Source organism: Geotrypetes seraphini, chromosome 15 (assembly GCF_902459505.1).
Source record: "Geotrypetes seraphini chromosome 15, aGeoSer1.1, whole genome shotgun sequence".
In the NCBI taxonomy this organism is placed as follows: domain Eukaryota; kingdom Metazoa; phylum Chordata; class Amphibia; order Gymnophiona; family Dermophiidae; genus Geotrypetes; species Geotrypetes seraphini.
This window is the reverse complement of record NC_047098.1, coordinates 4,995,779-5,015,871: the sequence shown is the minus strand read 5'-3', so window position 1 is coordinate 5,015,871 and position 20,093 is coordinate 4,995,779. Positions and strand designations below refer to the sequence as shown.

Here is a 20,093-nt window from a genome sequence, read left to right as displayed (position 1 = left end):
GCAGAGTCTCCTCCTGCCCAAGCCCCTTAGCAAAGCCCGGTGTGACATGGAGGTGCCATTTCCTTTAACGTCCTTCAATGAGGCAGGGAGCGTGACAGCAAGCCAAAACAGGAAGTGGGCGGCAGAAATTATTCCACTCAAAATATCATTTTATTCTCAAACGTCCCCAATCTGTTCTGGCCTCTGATTACTGAACTGTAAAAAGCACAGGATTCCCTACTGATTAGAAAGAGCTGCAAGACGCAGGCACGTGTGCATGCCAGAAGCCACAGCCAAAAGTAGACATCACACAGACTTCTCTGAGCATCCCGGGCTGCTCTGCTACAGTATGGCTTTAATTTAGAAAACAGATCCCCGGCAACACGACAGCCAATATGGAAAACAGCATCAAAATAGTTCAGTAAACATCAGGGAGAAGGAATGCAGTAGATGGCTCGACGCGATGGTATAAACGATAAACTTGAAGACGCACAATTTTGATTAGGAGTGCCAGAGAAGAGTCGAAGCTGTGAGGGAGAAAGCAATTTGAAAATAAGAGCAAAGGTCCATCAAGCCCAGTAGCCCGTTCTCACGATAGCCAATCCAGGTCCATAGTACCTGGCCAAAACCCAAAGAGTAGCAACATTCCAGAATCCCAAAGAGTAACAAAACATTCTAGAACCCCTAAAGACTATCAAGATTCCATGCGGAATCTCAAAGAATAGCAAGATTTCAGAATCCCAAAGAGTAGCAACATTCCATATAGAATCCCAAAGAGTAGCAACATTCCATATAGAATCCTAAAGAATAGCAAGATTCCGGAATCCAAAAGAGCAGCAACATTCCACATAGAATCCCAAATAGCAAGATTCTGGAATCCCAAAGAGTAGCAACATTCCATATAGAATCCCAAAGAATAGCAACATTCCATATAGAATCCCAAAGAATAGCAAGATTCTGGAATCCCAAAGAGTAGCAACATTCCATATAGAATCCCAAAGAGTAGGAACATTCCATATAGAATCCTAAAGAATAGCAAGATTCCGGAATCCCAAAGAGTAGCAACATTCCATATAGAATCCTAAAGAATAGCAAGATTCCGGAATCCAAAAGAGCAGCAACATTCCACATAGAATCCCAAATAGCAAGATTCTGGAATCCCAAAGAGTAGCAACATTCCATATAGAATCCCAAAGAATAGCAACATTCCATATAGAATCCCAAAGAATAGCAAGATTCTGGAATCCCAAAGAGTAGCAACATTCCATATAGAATCCCAAAGAGTAGGAACATTCCATATAGAATCCTAAAGAATAGCAAGATTCCGGAATCCCAAAGAGTAGCAACATTCCATGCTACCAATCCAGGGCAGACGCCAGGAGCTAAGATATTACTGTGGAGCCAATTGATGTACTCAAGAATTGCACGAGATATTGAATATGTTGGAAGCCTCAACCCTGAGGGAGAATTAGTGAAACATGGACATGTTGGTAGAAGTGCTACCGACTATAAAACTGCATTAGATAAGGAGTAAATTCACTATTTGCTCAGTAAACATGCTGCTTCGCATCCTTCTACTGGCCTGATTTACTCTGCCGCGTCCCTGATGACATCATTAGAGACACGGCAGAGGAAATTAGGGCAGTAGAAGACCGCGAAGCAGTGTGTGTACTGTGTCTCGGACGCTGCTGGAGCTGGGAGGTTTGTCTGCCGTCTAGCAGGGGGACGGTCGGCTGGGAGGGTCAACGTGGGTTTCGGGTGTGCCGGGTAGGGTTGGTGCCATGGGGGGTTTAAATGGAAACTTGCTGCTCAGGGGGATGGAAGGCAGGCAGGCAGGCTGGCATCGGGGAGTGGGGGTAGGACAAAGTCTGGAAGATAATGATGGGGACATAGGAAGGAGGCACTGGGGGCACTAAGGACATAGAAAGGGGCACTGAGGGCACTAAGGACATAGGATGCACTGAGGGCACTAAGCAGGACAGAGGCACTGGGGGCACTAAGGACATGGGAAGGAGGCACTGGGGGCACTAAGGACATAGGAAGGAGGCACTGGAGGCATTATGGACACAGGAAGGAGGTACTGGGGCACTAAGGACGTAGGAAAGGGTACTAAGGACATGGGAAGGAGGTACTGGGGCACTAAGGACATAGGAAGGGGTACTAAGGACATGGGAAGGAGGCATTAGGGGCACTAAGGACATAGAAAGGGGCACTGAGGGCACTAAGGACATAGGATGCACTGAGGGCACTAAGCAGGACAGAGGCACTGGGGGCACTAAGGACATGGGAAGGAGGCACTGGGGGCACTAAGGACATAGGAAGGAGGTACTGGGGGCATTATGGACACAGGAAGGAGGTACTGGGGCACTAAGGACGTAGGAAAGGGTACTAAGGACATGGGAAGGAGGTACTGGGGCACTAAGGACGTAGGAAGGGGTACTAAGGACATGGGAAGGAGGCATTAGGGGCACTAAGGACATGGGAAGGAGGCACTGGGGGCACTAAGGACATGGGAAGGAGGCACTGAGGGCACTAAGGACATAGGGAGAGACACAGACAGAAAAAAATGACAGACAGACAGGCAGCGTGCAAGGAGAGAGAGACAAAGAAAAAAAAAACCCAGACAGACAGACATCTACTCTAGCACCCGTTAATGTAATGGGCTTAAACACTAGTATATGTATATTTTTCATTTCTGCCATTCTGAAATCCTTAGCACTGTGACCCCACAATAACCCCTTCCCCTTCGACTTTCACTTTTTTTTACTGGCAAGTCTGGTCACGTGTTCCCCGTGCCAGAGCCAGTGGCACATCTGTTTCTGAAGCACTACGGCATAAATGTATTTATTCAATTTTTCTATACCGTTCTCCCATGAAGCTCAGAACAGTTTACATGAATTTATTGAGGTACGCAAAGCATTTTCCCTTGTCTGTCCTGGTGGGCTCACAATCTATCTAATGTACCTGGGGCAATGGGGGGATTAAGTGACTTGCCCAGGGTCACAAGAAGCAGCATGGGTTTGAACCCACAACCTCAGGGTGCTGAGGCTGTAGCTTTAACCACTGCGCCACATTGCACTCCTGTGAGAGGAAAAAGATGGTCAATTAATCTAAAGTGCTAAATTAAATCTTATTAATAGTATCACAAGGGCTTCCAGAATTCCAGGACCAACGTTTCCAAGCTCAACAAATTATTGTACTTAGGCAGTAAGAAAGGCAATCTCCTAAGATAAAGGAAGCCTAAAAATAAAAAAATTCTATCGACCTTAAAAGAAAGGTTAGGGGACCTATAGCAACCAGAGGCTCATTTACTTTCTAGCTGCGCTGCTGGAAAGAAGAGAGTCCAAAAAGTGACTCCACATGCCTTTCCTAACCATTTCATGGCAGCAATCGAGACTGCCTGGAGATGGGAAGGTGAAATGAAGGTCGCACCTCTGGAGATGCTCCCAGGGCTGGGGGAACAGCCGCTGCAGCACCGCACGGATGCAGAAAAATCAATGCAGGGAAGAAAAAAAAACCCAAACGCTCTGTTTGGGAGGCAAATTGAGTTTGGCTTCTGGCCTGTCAGCACGCCATTTTGAGTCAGGCAAAGCTAAACCCTTTTGAGGGAGGAAGAGGTCAAGGAGAAAGAACACACAGGAAAACGCGGAAGACCCCGGGGCCAGAGAATGGATTTAAGAATGTGCATCTGTGTTCACGATCTGCCTTTCAACTTTCATTCCCTGGCCTCTTGATCTCGTACCTCTGGACTTCACTAGATCAACTCAGATCATCATCCTTAACTTCTTTCTCTGGTTCCTGAATGATGTCTAGTTTCATACGTCAGTACTGAATTAGGGATGCAAACGGCATTCTACTTCTGGCTCTCTTTTGTGCTGGCTGTTGTTGTTATAAGTGAAACTCAATAAAGACACAGCTTTAAGGAACAAAGGGAAGTGAGAGGGGGTGGCACAGAAGGAAATTAGGGCAGGGAAAAGTGCGACGGATTCTAGTAAACCTGCAGTTCTGCATGGATGATGTCCCCTAACCCAGGTTTCCTTTGGGAATAACAGCAGTGCTGGCCCAGAAAGGTCAAAGCAGCCGTATGACAGATGAACTCATGGGCGACTTCCTCACTGCTCATCCTACCTGAAAACCAGACCCAGGCTGTGAAAGATTTACTAGGTAGTACATTTAAAAGAAATCAGAGAAAATATTTCTTCACTCAATGTGGAATTAAACTCTGGCATTTGTTGCCAGGGAATGTGGTGAAAGCAGTTAGCTTAGCAGGGTTTAAAAAAAAAAAAAGTGCCCACATTCCTAAAAGAAATGTTCATGAGCTATTATTAAGACAGACTTGGGGATAATTCACTGCTTATTTATAAAATAAGCAGCATAAAATCTTTTACCCTTGAGATCTAGCCAGATACTTGTGACCTGGACTGGTCATGGCTGGAAATAGGATACTGGCCTTGAAGGACCCTTGGTATGTTCCAGTATGATAGTTCTAATGTCCTTATAACTTTATAATAGGGTTCCTTTATTTAAAGGCCAAGTAGAGGCCTATTTTATAAGAGGCACAGAAGTTATAAGCACAAGATAATATATACAATGCATTTTATTAAGGCTTTTGGATTCTTGCCAGGTACTTGTGGCCTGGATTGGCCACTGCTGGAAATAAGATATTTGTCTGTTCCAGGGGTAGATTAAACAGTCATTTTTCTCAATGAAGGAGAGTAAACAGTGGAGTGCCACAGAGATCTGTACTGGGACCGGTGCTATTTAACTTATTTATAAATGATCTGGAAACTGGGACGACGAGTGAGTAAATTTGCAAATGACACTAAACTGTTCAAAGTTGTTAAAACGCTTGCGGATTGTGAAAAATTGCAGGCAGACCTTAGGAAATTGGAAGATGAAATTTAATATGGACAAATGCAAAGTGATGCACATTAGGAAAAATAACCCAAAATCACGGTTATCAGATGCTAGGGTCCACCTTGGGGGTTAGCGTCCAAGAAAAGAATCTGGGTGTCATTGTAGACAATACGATGAAACCTTCTGCCCAATGTGCGGCGGTGGCCAAAAAAGCAAACAAGATGCTAGGAATTATTTAAAAAGGGATGGTTAACAAGACTAAGAATGTTATAATGCCTCTGTATTGCTCCATAGTGTGACCTCACCTGGAGTATTACATTCAATTCTGATCTCCTTATCTCAAGAAAGATATAGCGGCACTAGGAAAGGCTCAAAGAAGAGCGACCAAGATGATAAAAGAGATGGAACTCCTCTCGTATGAGGAAAGACTAAAAAGCTTAGGGTTCTTCAGTTTGGAAAAGAGACGGCTGAGGGGAGATAGGATTGAAGTCTCCAAAATCCTGAGTGGATCGATTTTTCACTCCGTCAAAAATGACAAAGATCAGGGGACACTCGATGAAGTTACAGGGAAATACTTTTAAAACCAATAGGAGGAATTTTTTTTTCACTCAGAGAATAGTTTAGCTTTGGAACGCGTTGTCAGAGGATGTGGTAAGAGCGGATAGCATAGCTGGTTTTAAGAAAGGTTTGGACAAGTTCCTGGAGGAAAAGTCCATAGTCTGTTATTGAGAAAGACACAGGGGAAGCCACTGCTTGCCCTGGATCGGTAGCATGGAATGTTGCTACTCCTTGGGCTTTGGCCAGGTACTAGGGACCTGGATTGGCCACCGTGAGAACGGGCTACTGGGCTTGAGGACCATTGGTTGGACCCAGTAAGGCGATTCTTATGTTTCTCAAAACTTTGTGTGCCTTTAATGATGGTCGCTAAACTGGCTCCAGCCGGTGTAGTGTGGCAGTATTTTACCGGCCGATTATCAAAACGACTCACTGTGGTCTTTTCCGAGCCTCCTGGCAGACTCCAACTCTGCCATGCAAATGTATTACAACAAGGTCATTAATATTAAAGTGGTATTAGAATGAGCTCATCAATATTTAAACGAGCTGTCCAGGCAATTCTCTATCATTGCCGGTTGATTCTCCAAGCGTGGTGCCTGCTTTTGACAACCAAAAAGTACCAGCTGGCCTGGGGGATGCCAGTACTGCACAGAGCGCATCTCAGGCGTGCGTCTCTCCACCGAGATGCTAATAGCGCTGTCCAAGCTTTCACTGTGGAGACGGCTGTACATAAGGAAAGGGATTTGATACACTGACATTCTGTGGTTACAATAAAAATGGTTTACATATTATATACAGGTACCTGGCCAATAGAGGGTTAAGGGACTTGCCCAGAGTCGCAATGAGCTGAACCCAGGTCCCCTGCTTCTCAGGCTACTGCTCTGTAACCATTAGGCTAGTGCTTCTGAGACACTACAGATATGAAGTACTTTGTGCATTTGTTTGTAAAACATCTACTCCCCTGTATCATTTCTACAATTGTGCAAGCCACAATGATTCCTAGCTGATACTTGCGGGATGCAAGAATCAATACGGTAAACAATAAAAACCAGCCAAAACAAAATGAGCTCGATGCAGCTAGTCCACTCCATGGCAAAGTGAAACTAGTCCCAGAGAACAACCAGGGTACCTCAGAAAGAGAAAGCAAACACTTCTCTGACTGTGGCAGAGTGCTGAGATTTCAAGAGATAATTTCATGGGGGGAGGGGAAAATCCCATTTGTCCCTTTCTAATGAAGTTGGTAAGAAAGTGGGTCAGCCAGGTTTCTTTTTTTCTGTGTGCATTAAAGAAAGCAGAACAGCAGCTGGTGCCCGAGGATGGCTGGCAGAGCTGCCGGATGAGCAGGCAGTTCCCTGGCACTGCCAGCTGCCACCTCCTCTGGAGGCCACCGTCGCAGGTTCAACCTCTGAGTGCAGGTGGTCTCATTACATACATCTGTGTCTGCTCTCTGGTGGAAAATAAATCCTTTCTTTACCCTTCTGTGGGTGGAGAAGAACAAATCCTGTCGACCAGCAAAACGCAACATGGAGAGATGCGGATCTCAAGTCCCAACTGGGCAAGAATCAAGCAAGCACCATGACCACCTGCGAGCCATTCATGTTCCTGACGTGCTTGCATTCCTGCTGTAATCGCATGACTCTACAGACGTGGAACCTAACGAGAACGTGTAAGGGACGCACACAGAACCAGCAGGGGAGTATCAGACCAAACACAGGAGGCCGAGGGTCCCTGATCCCCGTTTGCTTAATCATAAGAAACATTACAAAGCTGAAAAGGAGGAAGACCTCAGCCAACCCTGATATGTAGAATTAATATACAAAAGCTCCAGCAAGGCAAATTTTTCTGCATGAAATCCTGGAAGAAAACGAACGTGCTCTAATCACCGGCTCGTCTGGGCTCTTCTTCTGGGCACACCATGCCTGCTAAAAACAGCTGCCGCCATAAAATTCAGCAGGAAGATGCAACCTCTCCCGGGGAGAAGGAGAAAGGGGACTCGGAGACATCATAGCACTTCCACGTGCACAAGCGTATAGACTGGTGCATTCCTCCCTATACATTGTCCATCTCTCAAACACTCTACAGACATACTGGAAAGCTTTCAGTTTGTACTACATGAAATGACAACTTTTCTGCACAAAATTTTCAAACCACAACTGAACCTGGGGAAAGCTCTGCACTTTAGAACTCCTTAGAAATCAAATAGTGTAGAGATGTAAATGTATGTGATCTAATTAGAAACAGAGAAACATGACGGCAGATAAAGGCCAAATGGCCCATCCGCAACATCCACTATCTCCTCCTCTCCCTATTGGTTAAGGCTCTTAACATTTGCATCTCCTCTTCCTATAGGCTAAGGATCTTTACACCTGCATTGTGAGGTCATAGAGCTTTATGGTTTTAGAAACATGATGGCAGATAAAGGCCAAATGGCCCATCCACAGCATCCACTATCTCCTCCTCTTCCTATTGGCTAAGGCTCTTAACATTTGCATCTCCTCTTCCTATAGGCTAAGGATCTTTACACCTGCATTGTGAGGTCATAGAGCTTTATGGTTATAGAAACATGATGGCAGATAAAGGCCAAATGGCCCATCCACAGCATCCACTATCTCCTCCTCTTCCTATTGGCTAAGGCTCTTAACATTTGCATCTCCTCTTCCTATAGGCTAAGGCTCTTTACACCTGCATTGTGAGATCATAGAGCTTTATGGTTATAGAAACATGATGGCCGATAAAGGCTAAATGGCCCATCCAGTCTGCCCATCCGCAGTAACCATAATCTTTCTCTCTCCGAGAGATCCCACGTGCCTATCCCAGATTAAAACATAGAAACATGATGGCAGATGAAGGCCAAATGGCCCATCCAGTCTGCCCATCCGCAGTAACCATTATCTCTTCTTCTCTCTGAGAGATCCCAAGTGCCTATCCTGGGCCCTCTTGAATTCAGACACAGTCTCTGTCTCCACCACCTCTTCTGGGAGACTGTTCCACGCATCTACCACCCTTTCTGTAAAAAAGTATTTGCTTAGATTACTCCTGAGCCTCTTAACTTCATCCTATGCCCTCTCATTCCAGAGCTTCCTTTCAAATGAAAGAGACTCAACTCGTGCACATTTATATCATTTAGGTATTTAAACCTCTCTTATCATATCTCCCCTCTCCTACCTTTGCTCCAAAGTAGGTAACGTCGTTGTTTTGGTTTTTTTTTTTTATTGGGAGTGTGTATTATAGCCCCCCTCAGCAGCAGGAAAGATGCCCAATCTCTCCCACCGCCAACCAAAACACACACACACCCTGGCAGCGGAAGAGATTCCCAATCTCTCCCACTGCCAACACCCCCCAATCCCCCTCAGCAGCGGGAGAGTTGCCTACGCTCTCCCGCCACCATGCAACACTCCCTCTAAGCCTCCAACGACCTCTCTCCCCCTTACTTTTCTTTAGATGGCTAGCCAAAGGGATGCCTACTCCCTCCGGCCAGCTGGCCCCACCTCTTCAAAATGGCAGGCCTTCCCCTCTCCGGTGCTACTGTTATTTTACTGTTAATCTCAAGTGTCATTGTATAAAATGGCACCAGTTGGTGGCAAAATAACCTATATTAATGGTAGCTCTGTTGTGATGTCATAATGCCTCATTCCACCAATGCCTAAGAGCCAAACTCATCAGTGATGTCACAATGGCTCGAATGTCCTAGACTTGGCTGACATAAGAATTGCCATACTTGGACAGATTGAAGGTCCAATAAGACCAGTATCCTGTTTCCAACAGTGGCCCACCCAGGTCCCAAGTACCAGAGAGAAACCCAAAGAGTAGCAACATTCCAGAAATGAGATTGTGATGTCATAATGCCTCATTCCACCAATGCCTAAGAGCCAACCTCATCAGTGATGTCACAATGGCTTGATTGTCCTAGACTTGACTCACATAAGAGTTGCTAAACTGGGACAGAATGAAGGTCTATCAAGTCCAGTATCCTGTTTCCGACAGTGGCCAATCCAGGTCCCAAGTACCTATAGCTAGATCCCAAGTAGTAAAACAGATTTTATGCTGCTTATCCTAGACAATCACTAAACTAAATTAAACTAAACCTTAGGTTTGTATACCGTATCATCTCCACGTTCGTAGAGCTCGGCACGGTTTACAGGAGATGGGATAGAAAGGAACTACAATGGAAGGTAGAGGTTTACAGGAGGAGGAGGAGAGAAAGGAACTAAAATGAAGGGTAGAGGACCAAGTATGAAGAGTGTTTTGAGGGCTTGGATGCCAGAGATGGAAGAGTGTCAGATTTTAGAGAATAGCCAGGTCTTCAGATGTTTGCGGAAAAGTTGGAGAGAGCTCATGTTTCGTAGAGGGGAGGAAAGGTTGTTCCAGAGCTCGGTGGTGAACCTGTCCGCACACCACAAAAAAAAGGCATATCCGAGGTATTAGTTTAAAGAATTCATTTTTAAAGACAAAAAATAATAATAAAAAATCAGATAATAATGTCCAGGATTTATGGTGCTTAGTATTACAACTCGTCCATTGAAATCAAGGTATTATGAAACCCACCCCTTAGACCAGTGGTCTCAAACTCAAATCCTTTGCAGGGCCACATTTTGGATTTGTCGGTACTTGGAGGGCCTCAGAAAAAATAGTTAATGTCTTATTAATGAAATGAGGTAAAACTCTTGATAAATCTTTCCTTTTGGCTAAGTCTTAATAATAATGCTGGTGGCATTTCTGAGGGTCTGTTAAAAGATACTATATATAAATAAGAATAGTTGGGAAAATTACAAGGAGGTCTCAACATTGACCAACCTTTCATAATTTCTGTTGAAACGTATTTCCCATCTACATAGACTTTCTTGATTAAATAATTTACATCAATTAATAATAATATTGTCATTTATAGCTAAAGAGACGTATGATCAAGAAGCGGTTTTATTTTACTTTTGTGATTATGATAAACATACCGAGGGCCTCAAAATAGGACCTGGTGGGCCGCATGTGGCCCCCGAGCCGCAAGTGTGAGACCACTGAGTTAAGGGGAACAGTTAATCTGTTGACTGGGTTGGAGGGCAGAGGGGAGAACAGGACAATCAAGCCACTGTGACATCACTGATGAGGTTGGCTCTTATTGGTGGAATGAGGCATTATGACATCACAATCTCGACTCTGCTTCCCAAAGACAAACAGGATTCATGGATACAATTAAGGCAGTGGTCTCAAACTCAAACCCTTTGCAGGGCCACATTTGGGATTTGTAGGTACTTGGAAGGCCTCAGAAAAAATAGTTAATGTCTTTTTAAAGAAATGAGTTAAAACTCTTGATAAATCTTTCCTTTTGGCTAAGTCTTAATAATAATATTGTAATTTATAGTTAGAGAGACAGATGATCAAGAAACGGTTTTATTTTACTTTTGTGATTATGAGAAATATACTGATGGCCTCAAAATAGGATCTGGCGGGCCGCGAGTTTGAGACCACTGCCTTAAACTGTCCCTTCCCCCTCCTCAGGCCAGATAAGAACTCTCTCGTGGCTCTACGGCTTTCCCACTGGATTACAGAATCGGCTGCTCGTTTTCTGAGTTTCCGCCCCGTCTCTCTCTGGGATCCCGCATCACATACGCACACCATTAGGCAAACACCCTGCAGAGGCTGCAGAAAGAGAAACGCTGAATGCTATATCCCTGCCTTTAGTCTGCTATAGAAGTAAAGCCGCAGTTCTAATGTCCATAGGGGAATTTGCCATGTTCTGCACAGAAATACCCCACACTCAGCAGACAATAATGTGCACCTGACAGATAAACGCATGCACAAGTCAAAACAACTTAACTGACCTCATGTACATGTAACACGGCATGCATTTCTGAAAACCTGTAAGTATGTGCCTTACATACTCGAATATAAACCGAGATTTGGGGACAAAAAAGGGCTCTTGGTTTATATTCGAGTCCCCACCCCTGTTGGCTGGCATGCAGCTATCCCTCCTCTTCCCCAATGACCATTGGCGTGCTGCTTTCCCCCTCCCCCTTAGAGTACCGACGCCTGCTGCCCCCTCCCCTCCTTCTAACCCAAATCATCGGCGCTGCTGTCAGACACCCCATGACTGGCATTGTTCTTACCCGCATTGAACAAGCTACCGGTGATCCCCTGTATAGGACCGGCGTTGGGCCTTGAGCGTCCGTGCATGCTCAAGGACTGCTGGCTCTGAGAATCTCCAAGCCGACAGGCCTGGAGCATCTGTAGGAGCTCAAGGCCCTGCACCGGCCCCACACAGAAGATCGCTTGTAGCTTGTTCAGTGTGGTAAGTGCAATGCCGGACAGGAGCACCGGTTTGACTGAATTGCAAGGCAGACTCAAATTTTAAAGAAAGCTGATGCCTCAAAAAATATCAAATTCCAAGCTTCCAACCTTTAGAATATTCTTTCTGTGTTACTCCTTTAAATCCTTAACTGATGTTGCTACTTCTGTTTTAGCCATAGACCTCAGAAACACCCCTCCTCCGTCCCATAAAGGTTATGATCTCATAACGGGGAGATTCATATGTAACCTCCTCATCGGTCAAGGCTTAAATTTTTAATGGCTGATGCTCAATAATTTTACATTTATTTTGAACACTTTTTATACTTTAAAACGACTAATGAAGTTTATGTACTTATCTTCAAAAGTGTTGCTGTACTTGGGCTGGTGGACCCGACACGTTTCGCTGCCGCTTCGTCAGGGATCCACTCTTGCCGTTAACCACCATCCCGTGGGATTTAAAGGAGTAACACAGAAAGAATATTCTAAAGGTTGGAAGCTTGGAATTTGATATTGGATTTATGCTATATGGTGACAATTCCAGGAATAAGACTTTAACCCTTTCAGGACCAAGGGACCTATTTGTCCCATAACTTTAAAATCCTATCAATTTTGATTGGGATAGTCTACAGTTCTAAATTTGATATGTACGGATTCCATAGGATACTGCCTTTATGTAAACAAACTGGTTCCGACATTCATTCATTAGCGTCGTTGCTAGATTGACGAGAAGATTCACTTGCCACACTGTCCATAAGCCAGAAGTGTGATTTTTTTAAATAAAAATAATGATATTTCACAAAAAAAATCAATTTTTTGGCATCTGCAAGCCCTTTTTACCATAAAAATGTCGTCAAAACCACAAAAATTGGCCTACGGTCCTTATGGTCCTGAAAGGGTTAAACAGTGCCTCAAAAAATAGCTGCATGTTGTATACAACTTTGCAGGTACCAAATACCAGTTCCACCAGGGAACTGCAACTTATAACCTTTTCAATAAAAACAGGGAGATAAGGTGAGAAATTGATTTAAAAAAAACCCAAAATGTTAGACCAACACTTTAAGACAGTCAGTCATTCACACAGATCGTGACAGAGGGCTAATAATAAAAAAAAAGATTTCACATTTCACATAAAAATGGTTTTGCTTTGGGGTTTTTTAAAGACCAATGATGATAAAGGGGATGAAACTCCTCTCGTATGAGGAAAGACTAAAAAGGTTAGGGCTCTTCAGCTTGGAAAAGAGACGGCTGAGGGGAGATATGATTGAAGTCTACAAAATCCTGAGTGGAGTAGAACGGGTACAAGTGGATCAAAAGACTAGGGGACACTCGATGAAGTTACAGGGAAATACTTTTTAAAACCATTAGGGGGAAATATTTGTTCACTCAGAGAATAGTTAAAGCTCTGGAACACGTTGCCAGAGGATGTGGTAAGAGCGGATAGCGTAGCTGGTTTTAAGAAAGGTTTGGACAAGTTCCTGGAGGAAAAGTCCATAGTCTGTTATTGAGACAGACATGGGGGAAGCCACTGCTTGCCCTGGATCGGTAGCATGGAATGGTGCTTCTCTTTGGGTTTTGGCCAGGTACTAGGGACCTGGATTGGCCACCATGAGAACAGGCTACTGGGTTGGATGGACCATTGGTCTGACCCAGTAAGGCTTTTCTTAAGTTCTTATGGTGTGCAAATATTGAAGCTTTGAGACATAACAAGCCGCTGAGGTCTTTTCCTCTTAAAGTAAATGTGTTGTGTTGATTTGTTATGAGAAGATAAGAAACTTGTCAATTTTTCTTAGTTGTAAATAACTTAACTCCCTCTTTTACAAAACTGTAGACTGGTTTTTAGCGCTTGCCGTGGCTCATAAGAATTCTATGAGCGTCGGAGCTAAAAACCGCGCTACGCTTTTGTAAAAGGGGGGGGGGGTTTAAGTTGCCCTTTTACCGAGGAAGATCTAGTTTGTATAAATTTTTCAGTGTCTGGAATTTAACTCTTTCAGGTTATTATATATAAAAATTCTTATGTTCAGACTTGCCAAATACAAAGATCGCTGTTGACGTTTTGAGCAAAAAAACATCTAAGTTCTTTATTTTTGATCTAACAGTTTCTATCTGCGCCATCACACTTTTGCATTATCTGGCAAAGGACGAAAGAAGACTTGAAGCGGTCCAGAGGAGGGTGACAAAACTGATAGGAGATTTGCACCAAAAGACGTCTGAGGAGAGTCTGGAAGCCTTCAATATGTATACTCTAGAGGAAAGGAGGGACAGGGGAGATATAATTCAGACGTTCAAATACTTGAAGAGTATTAACGTAGAACAAAATCTTTTCCAGAGAAAGGAAAATGGTAAAACCAGAGGACATAATTTGAGGCTGAGGGGTGGTAGACTCAAGAGCAATGTTAAGAAATTCTTCTTTACGGACAGGGTGGTGGATGCCTGGAATGTGTTTCCGAGAGAGGTGGTAGAGATGAAAACGGTGATGGAGTTCAAAAAAGCGTGGGATGAACACAGAGGATCTAAAATCTGAAAATAATAGTAAATATTGAAGAACTAAGGCCAGTACTGGCCATTTGGTGGAGGATGGGCTGGGGAGGGCTTAAATCGCTGGGATGGTGGAGATGGGCTGGAGTGAGACTTCAGTAGTTGAAACCTAAGCACAGGACCGGGCAGAGCTTTGGATTCTTGTCCAGAAATAGCTAAGAAGAAGAAGAAAAAAAACAACAAATTTTTTAATTGAATCAGTTTGGGCAGACTGGATGGACCATTCGGCTCTTTATCTGCCGTCATCTACTATGTTACTAATGCCTGTTTAATTGGAACCGGCAGCTACTGTGTTAAAACCTATGGTAAGGATGTCCCGTTTGTCTTGACTAGATTCTAAGCTCTTTTGTCTCTTCTGCGTTTTGACGTACGCTGTTGCGTATGTTTAGCGCAGTGTTATCGAAATGATTAAGTAGTAGCAGTGGAATAGTAGGGGGGCACCTGTCCTCCTCTCGCCCCCCCCCCCTACCATGTGCCCCTTCCCTTCCCCCACACCTCTTTAACATTCAGGGAGTGAGCTGCAACCCCCAACCTGCTGCTCGCGCCAGCATCGATCCTTCTTCGACGTCGCTTCCTGGACCCACCGCCTAGGAAGTGCCGTCAGAGAGAGAGCCAACGCTGGTGCGACCAGCAGGTTGGAGGTTGCAGCTCACTCCCCGAATGTTAAAGAGGTGTGGGGAAGGGAAGGGGTGTGGGCAGGGAAAGAGCGGATGGGGCAGGGCAGCGTCCCAGGTGCCTCTCACCCTCTCTGCGCCACTGAGTAGTAAGGATGTCTAGTCTTCGTAGACTCTCTCATAGTAACATAGTAGATGACGGCAGATAAAGAGCCGAATTGGTCCAAACTGATTCAATTAAAAAATTTGTTTGTTTTTTCTTCTTCTTCTTAGCTATTTCTGGGCAAGAATCCAAAGCTCTGCCCGGTCCTGTGCTTAGGTTCCAACTACCGAAGTCTCCGTCAAAGCTCACTCCAGCCCATCTCCACCATTCCAGCCATCGAAGCCCTCCCCAGCCCATCCCCCACCAAACGGCCCTATACAGACACAGACCGTGCAAGTCTGCCCAGTACTGGCCTTAGTTCAATATCACCCAAATATCAGGATCACCCAAATTCATAATCTCGGTTTATAATCAAGTCGACCTTTTTCCCTCCTTTTTTGAGGGGGGGGAGGGTCGCCTTGGTTTATATTCGAGTATATACGGTCTGTGGGAGGTAGAGAACGTTCTGCCTCTCTTCCAGCGCAGGACCTTTGCCTCATCTTCCTCTCCCTGGGGAACCCCGTAAAAATACAGCAGTCTGGCAGAGAGAGGCGTTTGTCATTCGCCGTGTGAAAAATGGACAGGCAGCCCGAGACAGACAGATGGCTTTAGCAGCCGTCACTGAAGGCAGAAATACAGGACTTCAACGGCAGAAAAATATTTGAATGTAAATACCATTCATAGCAACATGCCCACAGCTCCGACACCTTAATATAGTAATCAATGATACTATCTAGCCCTTTTAGAAAGGCGCGGTAGCTGATTTAGCGAATGCTAAACGCTAACGCGTGCGAACGCATCCATAGCGCGCCTTAGGAAAAGGACCCCTATGTTCTCGGGGGGGGGGGGGGGGGTTCCCTCATTTATAAGTAACATCTCTCTCTTCTTCATGCCCACTCTCAATGGGACATCCCCCATCCCCCAAGAGCTACTATTTGGGACAGTAAATTTGTCCATCCTACACTCATATCTACACACTGACTATACCCCCTTCAGAGTCATATCGCACTATAGTGACACCTTGTGTGATTCACCCCCTCCCCCGTTCCTTCCAATGAGAGGAGGCAGAGAGCTGGGAGCAAATTTTGTGCCCCTCTATATTTGCACCTTGTGAGGCTACACCTTTCGTTCTGCCCTCCCATGATAAATTAATTTCTTTTGCTGTCTGATCTTATATGGGATCCCACTACCAGGTCAGAAACATAATATCATCAGAAACCTGGGATTGTCTTCTTTGTACTTCCTAATTTAATTTCACTGTTTTTCCTTCTCTTACTTTATAATAATAATAATAATTTATTTTTCTATTCCGCCTAACCAGCAGTTCATAGCGGTTTACACAATATAATAATAACATCATACATAATAAAATTCTAAGTAACTAATAAAAGCATTAAAACTAATGAATAAAAAACCACAATATAAACTAAAATAAGTATAGATAAAAAGATTCAAAGTACATTATAAATACATGATAATATAAAAATCAATAATGTATATTAGATTGTTTAAATAAGTGGGTTTTAAGATCTTTTCGAAATTGAGAGTAAGTAAGAAATGGAGAAAGGAGAAGATTCAAACATGAATTCATGAATCCTGCTTGGAATGCCAAGGTCCGATCCCGACATGCATATATCATATTGGGCATTCCTTTGGTAACATACAACCCGTCATAGTTTCTGGAGGCTGATGCGGACCGTCAATCGTCAAATTCCAAAGCGCAGGAAGGTAAGAAATAATAGAATAAAGATAGAGCAAACTTTTATTAGTTTGGATTCAGCTCTTTTTTTTTTTTTTCTTTTTCAGTAGCAGCTGAAGTCAAATTCCATTTGGGTGTAGCAGGTATTTTTTTTCCTGGAGAGCTCACTGGTGATTTCGTACCTGAGAAAATGGAGAGTTGAAGCCGTGGCGGTGGGATTTGAACCAGGCACCTAGGTGTGAATGTCTAACTCTATAGAATCATATAATGTCCACGGTGGTCTGCGAATGCCACCGCCGCATAAGGTGGGACCCAAGGTAGATAAAGCTTCTTAACGTGTCTGCAGTGTTCCTTTCAGGATATCTACTGGGAGAAGCTCAAATCCCACTAACATTTCATGGGGACATGAGCAAAGTCACTTAACCGGAAAATCCCTGAATGTAACTCACCTTGACCCCCAAAAGAGAAGCAGTGGTATGGATTGGTGTCTTACACTGCAGAGGACAAGGCGAGATGGACCGACTTCCCTGACCCAATTCTGCATAGTTCTGAAAACAAAGTGCATAAGAAGCTCTGCCTCAAAGACCTTGAAGGGGCCAAAAGAACACCTGGCATGCAGCCAGCTCCCGAGGGGGCACAGCCGAGCTCAGGTGCAGTCCAAAAGACATGCACTGCTCAAAGCCGACACTGATGGACGCGGGGAGAACGGAGGATTAAGGCAAGTCGAGACAACGAGCTTGCAAACTTTCCCGTCCCTTTGCCCCGCTCTTACCTTCCGTGCTGGCCGCGCACGTGCACAGCGCCGCCCAGAGAAGCGCGCGCGCCCAGCCCATGGTGCCGGCCGAACCCGGACCGCCTCGCGCTCCAGCCGGCAGCAGCGGCAGAGCCGACTATGCCGTCCGCGAGCCGGCTGGAGAATCCTGCCTGCGGGGGGGGGGAGGAGACTCGCCGTCTGTCGCGGCGCCTCGACCAATGCGCTTTAGGGGGCCGGGCTGTCGGCTGCCAGACCACGCCCACGGGCAAATAGGCGAGCCTGGTGCGCGTCTAAATGCGATGAGCGCCCTCTCTCCAGGGAGAGGCAATTTGGAGTCATGTTGACAGCACAAAAACATATAGAAACATAGAAAAAAGCGGCAGAAAAGGGCTATAGCCCACCAAGTCTGCCCATTCCAAGTATCCCCCCCCCTGAATTCACTCCCTTAAAGATCCCACGTGAGTATCCCATTTTCTCTTAAAATCCGCCACGCTACTGGCCTCAGTAAAGGGGCGCTGTCTTGGTGGAGGTGCTGGCACTTCTCCTCCTCTCTACGCATGCACACCTTCATTTCACCCCCACCGTACCTCTAGCTCTTCACCGGCGTGAACAGCAGCGCCAGCCTGCTCTTTGCGCCGGCCTCGTGGGGTCCCGCGACTGGGAAGTGACATCAGAAGGAGAGCTGACTCTGGCGTGGGCAGCAAGTTAGTGATGCTGCTTTGCTGGAGAGCGTGCGCGGCAGGGGTGGTGGAGAAGTGGGTGAGGGCGCTTCCCACCCTCGTTACGCCATTGCCAGTAGGTTGTTCTGCTCTTACATTTGCAATACACAAGGTACAATTCTATACCAAGATCAGGTTTTGATTAGAGAATGACATGGGGAAAAAATCTGTCCCCGTCCCCGCCGTCCCCTTCACCGCTCTGTCACATCCACCCTTCCCTTTCACCACCTCACTGCCCTTCAGCGGCCCGAGAATCTCCCTCCCTCCCCCTTACCTTCGCGGCGCGTTAGTAAAGAAACTTACTGAAGCCGGCGGAGACTGCCTGCCTGCGCCTGCAGTCACGTGTGTGTGGGCGGAAGCTTCTCCTCTGACGCAACCGGAAATTGCGTCAGAGGAGAAGCTTCCGTCCACACACACACGACTGCAGGCAGGCTTCGCTGGCTTCAGTAAGTTTCTTTACTAAAGCGCCGTGACGGTAAGGGGGAGGGAGGGAGGGAGATAGATTTGGCTGTAGGTAGGGCGGGAGCGATCGGTGACCGCGCACCTTCCCTCCCTTAACTGCGGGGACAAGGCCATTCACTGCTCCACGGGGCGGTGGATGGCCTTGTCCCCGTGCCCGCAGTGAGTACTTTTCCCCCCCCCCACCATTTCAGTGGGCTACCCGCAGCTAGCCGCAAGTAACTGCCACCATGTCATTCTGTAGTATTAATCAGGGGAGCAAAGCTTTAGTAAAATACGTGCCTGTGTCATTCCAGCATCCACCTAGCTAAGCTTCTGATACTAGGTGCCTGCGGTTCAGGTTTATTGAAGTTGCTTAACCACTCAGGGTAGAATGTGGCAACTCTGCCAAATACTTGTGACCTAGATTGGCCACTGTTGGAAACAGGATACTGGGCTTTCGGTCTATCCCAGTCTGGCAAGTCTTATGTTTGTTTGTTTCTCACCTGCCCTTATCCAGGGCGAGTTGCACATTAACATACAAAATAAAAGATTTACATTTATCGTACTTCAGAGATACACTGTATCAAATTGTATATTTACATATCAAATCATATTATGTGAGCCAAGTATAGGACAATCAAGCTATTGTGACATCACTGATGAGTTTGGCTCTGAGGCATTATGACATCACAACCTGAGTTCTGGAATGTTGCTACTCTTTGGGATTCTGCCAGGTACTTGGGACCTGGGTTGGCCACTGTTGGGCTCGAAGGACCTCTGTATGGCTGTTCTTATGTCCTCCATTTAGATGCCCTGACGCCACATGGTGAAAGCCTATGCACAGGTGTCAATGTCGATCCTCGAGGCCCGCAATCCAGTCGGGATTTCAGGATTTCCCCAATGAATATGCATGAGATCTATTAGCATACAATGAAAGCAGTGCATGCAGATCGATCTCATGCGTATTCATGGAGGAAATCCTGAGAACTCGACTGGATTGCGGCCCTCGAGGAGGGGCTTTGACACCCTAGCCTTTGACAGCATTGGGGCACCCAGATTCCATTACAGTTATCAGTGCACCTTACATTTATATGCTCTGTCCACAACTCAGTTTTAGAGGGTGGACTGAGGGGGGACTAATCATTTTCTCTCTATTCTACCCATTGGCGTGGCGACCTTGCACCCTCCTCCTGATCGTACAGATGGACGATTTTTTTGGGGAAAAAAAAAGTATACTTTAGATGTATTTTTTCGAGAATGGCCATTTGCGCCCTGCCAACTTTAGGCGACTAGCGCCCTACATCCTAATCGGACTTGGACGTATGTGTATATAGATGCACAGTATAGCCTGGTAATGCAAACATGTACATCCATCCACAAACACACACATAACATATACACTAACACATTAGTTAGGGGGGAGGCCTGCAAGGCATCAGGGGAGGGTTTTGTGAGTGCTGGTCCGCAAATGCGTGAACAGTGCGGCGCAAACGGGGACTATTGGTTGCAAATGATG

The 20,093-nt window shown here is 45.5% G+C and overlaps 1 protein-coding gene across 11 annotated transcripts in view; it reads right to left on the bottom strand.

Moving 5' to 3' along the window:
• The window catches only part of EPHA8 (EPH receptor A8), a 129,954-nt gene extending 112,387 nt beyond the window's left edge, over window positions 1-17,567 (bottom strand). For 9 of the 11 annotated variants that reach the window (XR_004537111.1, XR_004537112.1, XR_004537113.1 and 6 more), the window contains exon 1: window positions 17,436-17,567. Coding sequence is in view for 6 of the 11 variants with exons in the window: in XM_033922072.1 (XP_033777963.1) it covers window positions 17,436-17,496 (61 nt within the window). In the remaining 5 variants the exon portion in view is untranslated. The remainder of the gene's footprint in view (window positions 1-17,435) is intronic. The other 2 variants (XM_033922079.1, XM_033922073.1) reach the window with 1 other exon arrangement.
• Between the last annotated feature and the right edge of the window lie 2,526 nt (window positions 17,568-20,093).